Source organism: Olea europaea, chromosome 18, assembly GCF_002742605.1.
Source record: "Olea europaea var. sylvestris chromosome 18, O_europaea_v1, whole genome shotgun sequence".
Lineage (NCBI taxonomy): Eukaryota > Viridiplantae > Streptophyta > Magnoliopsida > Lamiales > Oleaceae > Olea > Olea europaea.
The window spans coordinates 12,903,573-12,916,632 of NC_036254.1; the positions used below are offsets into that span (position 1 = coordinate 12,903,573).

Genomic DNA, 13,060 nt, shown 5'->3' on the forward strand with positions numbered 1-13,060 from the left:
TAAATCAATTCCATAAAAAAATACGAAGAAAATACTACTAACTATTACAATCAGCAAATTTTTTTTTAAAAAGAAAATGGAGTAGAAAGAGATATTTAAATTCATACATCTCTTCAAATGCCTTGAGTAAATCAATCAATGGTCGAAAGAAAAATTTGCATTTTTTATACAACTTGGAACGAAATCTAAATCAATTCCATAAAAAAAAATACGAAGAAAACACTATTAACCATTATAGCTAGCAATTTTTTTTCCTAGAAGAAAAGGAAATAAAAAGAAATATTTAAATTCATACACAAAGAAATATTTAAATTCATACACATCTTCAACTGCCTTGAGTAAACCAATCAATAGAAATTGTTGTACTTGAAAATAAGGAGTATGGTTGCCTAGTATGGTCGTCGAAAATAAGGAGCAAAAACCGGGAATGGTTGCCTAGTATGGTCGTTGAAAATAAGGAGCAAAAATCGGAATGGACGTGAAGAGAAAGAAAGAAGGAAAAAAGGAACTTCAACAGAAAAGATATAGACAAAAATGACCTCATTTTATTCTCTCTTGTACAGTAAATTGGGATTCATTTACTGTTTCATCAACAGTGGAACTCGTTGAGCTTTTGAAGAGAAGTCATATTAACGGTCAAATTGGTCAAATTGGATGGTTTCCGTCCATTTTGACCTCTTCTACGAATTTATGAACGGTTTGGGACTTGGATGGTACAAAGTGAATGTTAGAGTAAAGTTTGCAAAAAATTCAAAAGTTTGGGATCGCTGTTGCAATTTCCCTATTTTTAATGGCATTTAAGTACAATTTTAATTGAAAACCATAAACTCAAATATTAATAAAAAATTTAGGACAAGTAAAGAAAATTCATAACGAGAATCAAGTTCTTGTTCTTGCCCTCATTTGAAGTGGGACAACGCTGGAAGGGCAGGTTGAGAAAATTTGTCTTCCTTGATGAAGGATAACATTATAGCATAAAATGGAATTGAGTTTTTTTACGCTACCTAGCCAACTCCACATTATGTGCTTAGTATGCAAAAGACATAGACATGGTTGATTTGCTAGAGATGTGGTGCATTTAGCTAACAAGTGTCACAAAAATTTAGGATAGTACAAAATTTTTCGGACTCATAAATACTTTTAGTGGTTGTACTACATGTATATAATTTTTTACATATATAGGATGTGGTGAGATATATCTGGATAAGAATTTATTCAACAAAAAAAAAAACTTTTCCACTCCCTTTTTGATACCTCGTCTATATATAAATCATTATGTAACTTTTTGTATAGAAGTAGCATTATTCTACTTGCAATGCTCTATTTTTTCAAAAGATCTCAAATTCATATTCATGTTGATAACATGTGATACATTTATCAAGAAAACTATTTTTTTGGAAGTGGAGATAATGTCAATATTTTCATTTCTAACCACTTTGAAGTAGCCTTTATTATCCATTTGCATATCTTGTTTATCATCCGACTTGCACATGCATCATATAATCTACCAATAACTTTTCTTTTGATAGCATTGATTTTGCTCGCGGTAGTCACAATGTTATCTTCATCAACGAAGTTTAAGCTTTATTTGTCTACCATATTATTTTTTTTACAATACTAATTTTCCACCACACATTATTTATTAAAATAATATTACACATAAACCAAAATCTTTTCCTTCTTTTTTAATCACACAATTCAATATCAATTACTATTTCATAATATATTATTCCCAAATAATGGGGCACAAACACCCCTTTATTTTGCCTCATTCTTGTTTTATTTTCGATGTCAACAATTTTTTACACAATGTTCGAATTTACCACACCCAAAACATTCTCCCATGGGCTTCTTCTTAGGCTTTTAGTAGTTCTTATTAGAAGATTTCCTTTTCTTTGATTTGTCGGATGGCTCGATCTTTTCCACGTCATTGACTTTTGAAGTGCCTTCATAAAAGTTTTCGCTCTTATCTCTCGTCCTCAATTCTTCCTCAATCCATAGATTTTTTGAATTTATTCTAAAGAAATTTTTTTGAAATTATGAGGAATCTTCTTTCGATATCATTTCCAAGTTTTTTCGGAGTTTTGCAATGATTGCTCCCATTTGAAGGAATTTCGAAAGTTCTATTTTGACCTCCCTCTATTTGTTGACAATCATTTATATAATTCATGCACGTAGGGGCATATTCTCCAAAAAATTGAATTTGAATTACCTTGATATTGAGAATCATTTCTCAACTTTGTATTTGTTCTTCAATGCATTTTAAATCTCTTTCAGCGGAAGTAGTGCTGGTGTAGAGATTGTATAATCAGTTGGATAGTACGTTTAAAATATGACCACGACAAATCAATCCATCCTCTTGGCCGTTTTGTCTTTCAGTCCTTATCGGATCAAAATTTTCATCTATTAGCTCTGCTAGTGGTGTTGTCCAAATCAAGAATGTAGAATATCTTCACGCTGTTAATAGAAACTTCAATTTGTCTTGTTAGCGAGTTATGTTCATTCCATCAAATCGATTTAACCTTACAAGGTCTTAATTCATGAGTTTGATAGTAGTATAGGATGGTATCAATTATCGTGGTATAGGATGGTACCCACGAAATAAGCATTACTAAGAACGCGTAATAATTATATATCACGACAAATGCATAATCCATAAATCAATTGAGGGACCACGCAAGTATTTCTTTATAAGACAAAAGCATCGCCACCATTCTTCTTGTTTTCATCTAAGAGATGCCGCGTGATCATGTCATCTCTCAACTAAACATTATTCATCTAATAAAGGCTTATAGCCCTGTTTGTTTTCCATTTTGGTAAAAATGAGAATGAAAAATATAGTTGTTATGAGCCCACATAAGAGATAGATTTTCAAATTTGTTGGATTGATGTGATGAATAACGGTCATATTTTTTCATTTTAATAAGGAAAGAATAGAAAACAAACATGGCTAAATATTATTTAATGTATTAATCGATGTTAAACTTCCTTATACTGTGAAGATATCACAGGATTTTTTTATATTCAGTGGTAAACTATGCCGAAAGATAGACGATATTAAAAATAGTTATTTATCATTAAAATAATCTAACTCTTATTGAATTTTTGTTATGGATGTGTGAAGTATACCTAGGATATCCATATGTTTAATGACGTATAACCATGTTGTCTTCTTTTAACTATAAATAAAAATCGATGAAATGTGCGAATAAAAAGTAAAGTTGTGAATTCACAAAATGTGTAATTAAAAAATAAATTTAGGGAAAAAAGAAATCTTAAAATTGGGGCCAAACACTGTTTAGTTATGGATTAAGTACGCATACAGAAGAAAACACCAAGAAAAATTCCAAAACTTGATGTTAAACCACGAGAATCCCAGATTTCTTAAGTAAAGAAGAGGACCCCATGTCTCAATTTATGCCCTCACGAAAAGGTAAGTAGGAGTAAAAGTCATGGCCGACTTGCAAAGTATAATTAAACAAATCAAGTTCAAACCACCCTTTTCGCTAATCTCCTTTTGAAATATTAACCATTTTCCCACAGATACAAAGCCTTGCATTTATTGCTACAAATTTCACATTTTCCACACTTCAAATTAAAGATTCTTGATACTTTCTCGTGCCCACTTCACGGAACCTACCATGATTGAGCTACCTTGCTGGCAAAGAATTTCCCGAGAGGATAAATAGAAGGAGAATCGAATCAATTTTAGATAGTCCTTTGTGAGCGTTGCAAAGAAAATAAAGGGTAGGGAATTATGGAAAATGAAGAGGAGAAAGTATATGTAGTCATTGGAAGAGACCTTTATGATGGGCTATCAACCCTGCAGTGGGCCTTGAACAAATGGTCTAATCATTCAATCAGCATAGTGATTCTTCAAGCGGCAAATAACATAAGCAAAGATTATGTATACACACCTCGTACGTCATTTTCTATATTTTCTTGGCAAATTTGATATGATTTTATATTTATGCAACTTCTCTGGTTTTAAAAATGCAGTTGGGAAACTTCCTGCAAGTTCTGTGAATGAGGAGAAGCTGAAAGATCTTGACAAGAGCGAGGAAGTAAATAATGACAAAATATTATCCCAGTTTATAGCCTCCTGTGGAAGGGTTGGATTAAATTCATAATAATCATGTTTTTCACATGTTCTTGGAATAGATGGTTTGCAGTAATTCATTTTCGGGTTTTTACTTTGTTCACAGATTAAAGCTCAAGTTTTTAAGATGGAGAAAAGTGAGCAGCCTATTTACAGGCAATTGCTAGAAATAATTTCGAGTCGATGGATAACCAAATTAGTCGTGTCATTAACAGTTATGAAGTCCTCAGCATGGTATGTAGGCATATAGAATTGTTAGTTTTCGGCATAATATTTGGTGATTTTTTTTTCCTCTGATTGTATTTGATAGGAAATCAAGAACTGCAATTAGTGGTTCATTTTATGTTCTTCGTCAGAAACCCGATTTTTGTGAGCTGTTTGTTATATGTGGAGGGAGATTGCTTTCGTTGAGAGAAGAAAATAAGGGAGGATTTATAGAGGATGATAGAGGAAACGCAGTTGCCAAGTTCACGGAGAAGAATGGTTTTAGAAGTTTGCTAGGAAGAAGACATTCTCTGGATTCACCTTCTTCTTCTGCACGAAGCAATAATTCACCAGATGAATGGGAAAAATACAGTGACGGGATTGAACAATATGTTAATCAACTGTTGGCTTTAAATGAAGAGGAAGAGGAAGAAGAAGAAGAAGAAGATGCAAATTGTAAAGAAAATTCTGCAGATTCAGTTATGCAGGAAAATATGGTAACGTTTTAACTTCTTTAAGCAAATCCATCTGTTTTTTTTATTTGGCTTCACTGCGTTTTGAAGACTGATTCTTTTGGCAGAGTGGAGCAGAAAGAATTGAAGCTCTTAAAATCAAAATACAAAGAGTTGAAGATGCAATCCAATTCAACAGAAAAGAAGCAAACGTGAATAAGGAAAGGAACGCAAAAGCCTTAGGGGCTATTAGTCTATGTAATACCCGGGTAAATTATCCTTTCCGACTCCTAAGTGGAGCATTATTTGTGATTCCTGTCATTCAGTAGCTTTTTTTCAATAGGCTATGGAACTTGAAGCTTGCATAAGTGAAGAGGTCCTAAAAAATGTTGATATAAAGAAAGAACTAGACTTCAGAAAAGATGAGCTCTTTGAACTTCAGGGTGAAGTTGGGGAAAAAAGAAGTAAGCTGAACTCAATTCTAGAACTCCAACGAGAACTCAAGAACAAACTTCAATTATCCTCTTCTGCTAAATCACGTGCTGAGGTTCAACTAGAGAAGGCAGTGCGAACAAGAAATGATATGGTTCGAGAAATTGAGGAGTTGAGAAGGCAAAGAGATGTTATCCAACGTAGAATTGAGTTCCGTAGAGAAAAAGATGCAATAGGTTGTGCTGACAGATTGAACACCTCAAGTTTTGCTTACAGAGAATTCACTGCTGTCGAAATTAGAGCAGCTACTAAAGATTTCTCAGAGGGTTTAAGATTAAAGCCACGTGGTCGATTGACAAATATTTATAAAGGTTGCATAAATCATATGACAGTTGCAATTAAAATGTACGGTTCAGCAAATGCTCCATCCCCTGAAGCCTTCGCAGCTAAGGTATTGCTCAAGGACTAGTGGCATTATAATATGTACTGTTTCATTCAGCTTATCTCCTTCCAATTAAGCTTTTCTTAGCATCTTAAAGGATAATTGAATGATCTCATTTCCGCCTTTATTAATTCTATCAGAACATTTGCTGCGCTCTATATGCTATGAGATAGATGAAAATCAGTGCTTGAGTCCTATTTGCTCTATGAATGCTGATGTTACAAAACTTTCCGAAGGAGAAACAAAATTTAGCCTTACCAATTTTGGTGGAAGATTAATATTAACCTTACTATCGCAGGTAAAAATACTTAGCCAAATCAGGCATCCGAATATCCTTGCCATGGTCGGATTCTGCTCAGAGCTCAACTGCATTGTTTTCGAGTACATGCATAATGGCTGCCTGCATGATGCATTATTCTTAACCGAAAAAAGCTCCAGAGATTATAAAAACAAGGCTCACAATTGGCACGCGAGATTAAGAATTGCAGCTGAAGTGTGCTCTGCCTTGGGCTTCCTTCATAAGGCCCAGCCCAAGCCATTAATTCATGGCAACTTGAGTCCCTCCAAAATCATCCTGGACCAAAACAATGTCGCGAAAGTTTTTGGCTTGAAGCCTCCTTGGCCATATGATAATTCAGATAGTAAATCAGACATCCGGGCTTTTGGAAACTTAATGCTGCAACTTCTGATTGGTAGGAACTGGGCAGCGCCAATGGAAATCGCTGCTATCCTTGGGAACTTGGATCATTTGGCCGGGGAATGGCCATTGGATTTGGCAATGGAACTTTGTACCATAGCTATAAGGTGTTTGTCAAACAACCAAGGCGAAGATGAGGAGTTGGATATCGGATGGTTGATGAGAGAGATCAATAAGGTGAAGAAAAAGGCAAACCAGCTAGTTGTAAATGGAGAATACACGTCTGCAATCAAAGAGTTTATAGATATAGAGAACTCGAGCAATGTGCCTAATGCTTTCCTTTGTCCCATTTATCAGGTTATTACAGTCTTTATCGCGTTCTCTAATAAATTTACATGAAAGAAAACAAAAATACAAAATGCTTTATATTGGTCAATATGATTTTCTACGCGAGATACCTTCAAGATTTTTATTTTTGGAACTATCTACATTATGCAGGATGTCATGCAAAACCCACATCTAGCTGCTGACGGGTTTTCCTACGAACTAGATGCCATAGATATGTGGCTAAGAACGGGCCATGATACATCACCGATGACTAACTTGAGGCTAAATCATACGCTCCTTACACCTAATCACACGCTGCGTTCCCTGATACAGGATTGGCAGAATCGAAGATCAGCTCCCCCTAAGTGAAGATCATGTCACCATGTTTGGATGCATGGGAATGAAACAGCAGAATTGGGAATATAGCATAAATTCATTCGAATTTGAGTTGATTATACACGAACTCCATTTCCTAGGCTTTAGTTTTGATTTTGGCTGAGGTAGTTTGAGTAGGAATAGGTTGTTGTGCATATTGAAAAAATTGAGAATGTAAATAGGTTAAAAGAGAGTGCAAATTATAGAGCTCCATTTGCAAAACTTCTGAGTATATTTCAAAATAATATTAGTCTAGTTTTTGTTTCTGTTTGGTATTAAATGTCCTAACATGGGTTTTGTGTATCATAAACTTTTAATTGTTGAAACTCGACATCAAGAGAAAAAAATATAATAAAGAGCATGTGATTACACCTTTTTTAATTTATACAATTTACCATTGAAGATGATAAGATTGTGTAAAAAAATGATATGTGCACATTGTGGAGGTCGAATATGATGGAGATGAGACCTTGTCGAATCACTTGATAGTTAGGTCAAGACACTCAACAAAGACCATTTGAAGTTGTACTTTATTTTTGTCAAACTTTCAAACTGTGGAGGGGAGCACTTTGCTTTATGGTTAATTTTTTGCACTATATAATTACATATTATGAGCATTTTCCTCAAATTTTAGTAGGACAGATGATCCTACCATAGATCTGCCTCTAGATCGAGTATAAATGGGATTAGTTCGCCACGAGATGATCATTGATTGAGTCTAACCAAAATTATAACATAAATAAAGAGCGTCAAAATTAGATCTTACAAATATCCCTTGGATCAATATGTAACTCGGCCCTATTAATAAATTATATGTTCATCCAACATGGTCATATTACAATTTATAAACTATTTTGTCACTTTTTATCATTTAAATTGATGGTGCAATAATAATGAAAATCAACTTGCTACTTGAATACTTAGATTTAAGGTCGTTGTACATATCATCTTACTGTTTGATTGAATATAAAATTATTATGTTGCATTATATTATTGATAAAAAATATTTATTATAAAGTTTACTTAACAATAGTAAGTTGATAAAAGCTTCTATATATATAAAAAAAAAATTGTGGTCGAAAAATAAATAAAAGTTATAATTTAAATAAATATATAATGGAAAATGAAAAATGAAAAATTTTTAAGAAGCAAAATCTCGACCAATTGAGCATCTACCCAAACACGAATGCGTAATTAAAACGCCGTGAAATAGCGTCTTGTACACTTCGCTCTTGGCACAAACCAGGCTAGCTAGACCAATTCTCTCTGCATCAAATTGAAGGAAGAAATGGTAACATCACCTCTCTGCGTGTGTGAACTCTGCATAGATTTGAGATATATAGTGATATGAGGGCTCAATTTTAATTACGTTACTTAGGGCTTTATCTCTTCCAATTTTTTGGTGCTCTACACTGTTCTTTTTTAGCCTTTTATTTTTAGTTTCTCTAAGATTATTAATTCTCAATTGTTTTGCAAGTCTGTAAAGAATTTTAATAAGGGAATGTTGAAAATCGCCGATAATCAAATTCCATGTGCCTGGAAAATTCAAGCGGGTTAATTTTTTTTTTTTTTTTTTATTTGACATTTTATGACCCTTTACAATGAGCATGGACTGTCTGCGTGTAAAGCTTCAAAATTTATTGTATTTTGACAAATTATACGGTATATATTTTGCTCTTTAAGTTTATTAATTTGAGTGTAAATGATATGAGTTCCTAGATTCCATCACGAGCTTCTTTGCAATGTATTCTGAAGACAAAATAAGCCAATCAGAAGTTTTTACTTAAAGCTGGTCTATGACTCTTGGATTCCAGTCCAAGCTTGAGCAACCTCTTACTTAGATAATTAGTTTTATTATGAATTTTTGTAAAGGGTTTATGGTATATTATTAGCATATTTTTGTATTTTTATATTCTTTTGAATTCTTTATTGTTCTATATTGAGACATAGGCCCCTACCTCTCAAAGATAAATGCCTTTGTACACGATTAAGCCTTTTTAAGCATGACTTTTCGATCTGCTTATAAATAGTTATGTAACCAAATTCGTTATACGATGATAAAAGAGCATTAGAGTGTTATTTTTATTTTGGAGTGGAAATTGAGCTCAGAAGAGTGTGACATGTTAATTATTGGTTTTGTTCTTCTTAATTTTACTGTATTCCAGGCTGACCCAGAATTGGAAGCGATTAGGCAAAGAAGAATGCAGGAGCTAATGGCTCAACGTGGCATGGTGACTGACCGTTTGCTTACATGAGTGTGCTATTACTTAAATAATCTTTAGGTTTTACTAATAGTTTTGAATATAGGGAAGTCAGCAAAACTCTGAACAGCAGAAAGCCCAGGAGGAAGCTAAGAGGTTAATCTCTTTCTTAGTCTAATTTTAATATTAGCTTGTTGAAATTCTTGTTTGCTGAGCATATATTGGCCACTTTTTGGTGATCTGAACGATGAAAATTATTGAATTAGGGAGGCGGAGGAGCAGAGACAAATGATGCTTAGTCAGATTCTCACATCTGAAGCACGAGCAAGAGGTAAGTTGAACGACGCACTGAACACGTAATAATGGCATGATGAGAGAATTCAACCTATTTATGATTGTAACATGTTTGTTTTATGTAAACAATGTGGCTGGGGAAGGATGAGGGTCTGGCTGTTTTGCTTTGAAGCAGTTTGGCTGCTGTGCTTGGAGGGATTGATGGTGTTGAAGTAAGGCAATGGTAAAGGTAGGGTATGAATAGTCTGAATTAGGTGTGAATGACTTAGGATGGACGAGGCTGTCAAAACAATGACTGGCAGGGGATGGGGATGGCATAGAAACCGATCCTTATGGGGTGGGTTAGGTCGGAACTTGTGATTTTTTTGTTGTCATCTTCAAAAATGAGGATTACTAACTCACTAATAAACAACTAGACTTTCCACAACCCCGGGAAGCTGCTAATATAAATAGGAATATTATTCTTATATCATCTTTTCCTATAGACTGTTGAATCTTAGGGAAAAATTGAGAAAGTAGAGGAAAATCATCTCTTATTCAGGTGGGTTGTGTGCTTAGGGCTGTCTGAGAGGTTATAACTGTAATGTGTGTTGTCTAACCTACAAATCCACTACTTAGTTGAGCTAACCCACCTACTTTAAAGAAACACGTTAGTGCAAATGAGTTCCTAATACCTTAAGCAGGTACTTGTAAGCTAAACAAATATCTCACCTCTATCCATTATGGGATCTCATATCCTCCCTCATTTATTGCTGGGTGACTTTAGGATTTTTAGTGATTGTTCTTTGGGTTCAAGATATGGTCCTATGTGCTCAGATCCTGTTGTGTTTTATCCCACATAGGATTTAATTTCCAACAATTTGGCTTGAAAACTGTTTTGGTACAGTCGTATCTTAGCCCTTTGCTCTAAGAAGAAGTCCAACCGAAACATGTGCTCTTATGCTCACAAGACACCAATTAGTGAAGTTATTATCCAAAAAGAATCAATTGATACAAATCTTGAGGTACATATAAAGCTAAACAATACCAATAAATTATTAAAGCTAATGCATTTAGCGAGTCAAAAAAATTTCAATCTCTAGAAGATAATTCCCAATCTAGTGCCACATGAAGGATCCAAGGAAGCGAGCACCCATGTTAGTGTTTTTGACCTTCGACCATGAACAAGGAAACACAGAAACAAAAGAAATCCGGTAAGAGAAGCATTGATTGCTCTCCCAAGCTATTTTTATTTTCTTGTTTCTTTTAGTTGTTTGAAATGGCTCATTCTCTTTTGACCCCCACTTTGATGGTTGCAGTGGTCCAACTTGATTGGGCTGTCTCGCTGATTCCATGGCATGGCCATGGTTAGCCCAGTTTTTGTCCTCTTTTGTACAGCCCATGGAAGGTCAGATTTGGTCACCCTCAAGGCCTTCAGTCCATGGTAGGGCATTGAGGGATTATTAATAAAAACTCCACCTTATGTTTAGTTTTTAAAAAGAAAAAGAAAATGAAAGGAAAAAAAAAAAAAAACCTATTCTAACAATGTCGGAACTCAAACTCTAGGTACGTGGATACCACCAGATGAGATTGAGACCTATCCCTTGTATAGGGTTCCAAACCTGCACTTCTCTGAATATTCCATAAAGGCCTGTTTGCTTATTTTATGTTTGTGTACCTTAAATTCTTGTGCATTTCCCTTCCCATTTCCTGTAAATGCAAAAAAAAATAAAAATAAAAAAAAGTTGGGCAAGATAAAAGAAAGAAAAGTATGAAGTTGCGAGTCAAGGATCTCTTGTCGCTGGTCACCTCCTACTGAAAAGTTGCAACTTCCTTTGGGAGTAAACCGCACTTCAATTGTAGGAGGCTAGGGCACTCTTGCTTCGCTTGTTCTCTTCTCTGAGATTCTTTTTTCCCTTTCAAATTTTCATGTTGGGTTGTTTTTAACTTAGTCCAAAATGCTGAAAACATTTTAGACTGTAGAAAACAGCCCATGAGGACAAGACAAATGAGTTCATATTTTAGCTGCCATGAAGCCTATGCTTAGATGTTGCACCTCAATAAGTCAAGGCATATAATGAAGTCCTCATGCGAGGCACGCCGTGCTCAGTTGCTTCTGAATCAAAGTGTTGCGGTTGTTGTCCTATAATATTCCCTTTTACCTAGCAAGAGTTCATGGATCACACACAAGTCTTGATACACTCCTGTACTTAAACCAGTTGCTTTAGCCATTTGAATAATATTTTCAGCAATGTCTTCTGTCATTCTTGAGCCTAACAATGCAAAGGCCTGTTAGGTATTTCATGACATCCAATATCCAACTCATCTTTTCGAGTACTTGATAATTGACTAATAATGCTAATGCTTTCTACACATCCCACCCCGACCAGGTCTAAAAAGATCAAAAGTAAACAAAACTATTCACCGAATTCTAATCACCTGTTTGGGTCCTCTGTGTCTGTCTCTTCTTGTGGTACAGAAGGTGACGCCAGGGTAGTGTTAGGGATGCTGTTTGCAGCAGGCATTATTACATTCATTTATAATGTTTCGTTTTCTCTAATTGCATAAGCATGTGTTTTTATCTAATCTATCCATTTATGTTTGTATATAGTTGCTCGAATTGCACTGGTAAAACCTGAGAAGGCCAGAGGGGTTGAGGATGTTATTCTGAGAGGTGCACGAGTGGGTCAGATAACTGAGAAGGTAGCTCTTAAATGTTCTGATGCTCGTCTATATAAGGTTGTGCATGTGCTGTGTCTCATTAGTCTGCTCGAACTAACAGCACATTGCTATGATGGTTCATCTGTAGGTTTCTGAGGAGAGGCTCATATCATTGCTTGAACAAATCAACACCCAAACTACTAAAGAAACCAAAGTAACAGTAAGTTGTTTGTATGTTCATTTTTTTTTTCCAGTGGCTGTTTTCTGCATGAATTTAGTAATTATTATGTTGCACGTTTTAATTTGTGCATCTGTCGATTCTCAGATTCAGAGGCGTCGGAGTGTTCTTGATGATGATTAGCCTATTTCAACTTTCTGCCTCGTACTTGTGGAGTGCTTCAAAATTGTGGAGAGAGGTAGCTCTAATTGAACGTGGAATTTTTATTTTCTACTACTTAAATGCCCCCTCCTCTTTTAATATAAACAACATTTTAAAGACACCAATTACCCAGTCTGCTTTTCATAAAAGTTGAAATGAGAAAAATGGATCAAGTAACAGTATTTTAATAATTATTTGATAACTTCTCCCGTCCACCATTAATGAGTTCAGTTCAGTATCTGTCTATGCTCCGATGAAGCCGAGCCTGCAACCCAAAGGCTTGTAATATGCATGCCTGGATTAAAGGGCTAAATATATTCACACCACAATTATTAATAATTAAACTACATTTTAATTGCACAAAAAGTTTATAACCTTATACATATTATCATATTTATGTTCCAAACTCTTATCATCACATTTTTATCTCTCCAAACTTTTCTTTGAGATAGAGTAAGAAGGCGCATTTGGCTATTATATTTTTGGATAAGCAACACAAATAATAATTCAAAAATATGAATAAATATTTGACCATCATTTTAAAGTGAGTAAATAATATTTTTGAATCAAAATTATGA

General features: G+C 34.6%; 2 protein-coding genes across 4 annotated transcripts; both read left to right on the forward strand.

The window, feature by feature from the left end:
• The first annotated feature begins 3,433 nt into the window (after positions 1-3,433).
• Positions 3,434-7,234, forward strand: LOC111367508 (putative U-box domain-containing protein 50). 3 transcript variants are annotated; one of them, XM_022988423.1, is made up of 8 exons: positions 3,434-3,920; positions 4,000-4,112; positions 4,206-4,333; positions 4,410-4,800; positions 4,884-5,024; positions 5,099-5,638; positions 5,928-6,623; positions 6,765-7,234. In XM_022988423.1, exons 1-8 carry the CDS (start codon positions 3,758-3,760, stop codon positions 6,960-6,962), a joined length of 2,370 nt encoding a protein of 789 aa, XP_022844191.1. In that variant the 5' UTR covers positions 3,434-3,757; the 3' UTR covers positions 6,963-7,234. The 3 variants fall into 3 exon arrangements, with proteins under 3 accessions (XP_022844191.1, XP_022844192.1, XP_022844193.1); XM_022988424.1 differs by having other exon boundaries at positions 3,778-3,907; XM_022988425.1 differs by having other exon boundaries at positions 3,778-3,907; positions 4,000-4,333.
• Positions 7,235-8,122: 888 nt separating this feature from the next.
• On the forward strand, positions 8,123-12,697 carry LOC111367510 (DNA-binding protein DDB_G0278111-like). The gene is made up of 7 exons (XM_022988426.1): positions 8,123-8,259; positions 9,134-9,199; positions 9,276-9,325; positions 9,436-9,500; positions 12,054-12,145; positions 12,252-12,323; positions 12,429-12,697. The coding sequence occupies exons 1-7, from the start codon at positions 8,257-8,259 to the stop codon at positions 12,462-12,464; spliced, it is 384 nt and encodes a 127-aa protein (XP_022844194.1). The 5' UTR covers positions 8,123-8,256; the 3' UTR covers positions 12,465-12,697.
• The last annotated feature ends 363 nt before the right edge of the window (positions 12,698-13,060 follow it).

Coding starts and splice junctions, on each gene's coding strand:
- LOC111367508 (XM_022988423.1), top strand. CDS start 3,758: ATGGAAAATGAAGAGGAGAAAGTATATGTAGTCATTGGAAGAGACCTT. Junction 5,025..5,098: donor TTAGTCTATGTAATACCCGG/GTAAATTATCCT, acceptor TTTTTTCAATAG/GCTATGGAACTTGAAGCTTG. Junction 5,639..5,927: donor CTGAAGCCTTCGCAGCTAAG/GTATTGCTCAAG, acceptor TTACTATCGCAG/GTAAAAATACTTAGCCAAAT.
- LOC111367510 (XM_022988426.1), top strand. Junction 9,501..12,053: donor ATCTGAAGCACGAGCAAGAG/GTAAGTTGAACG, acceptor GTTTGTATATAG/TTGCTCGAATTGCACTGGTA. Junction 12,324..12,428: donor CTAAAGAAACCAAAGTAACA/GTAAGTTGTTTG, acceptor GTCGATTCTCAG/ATTCAGAGGCGTCGGAGTGT.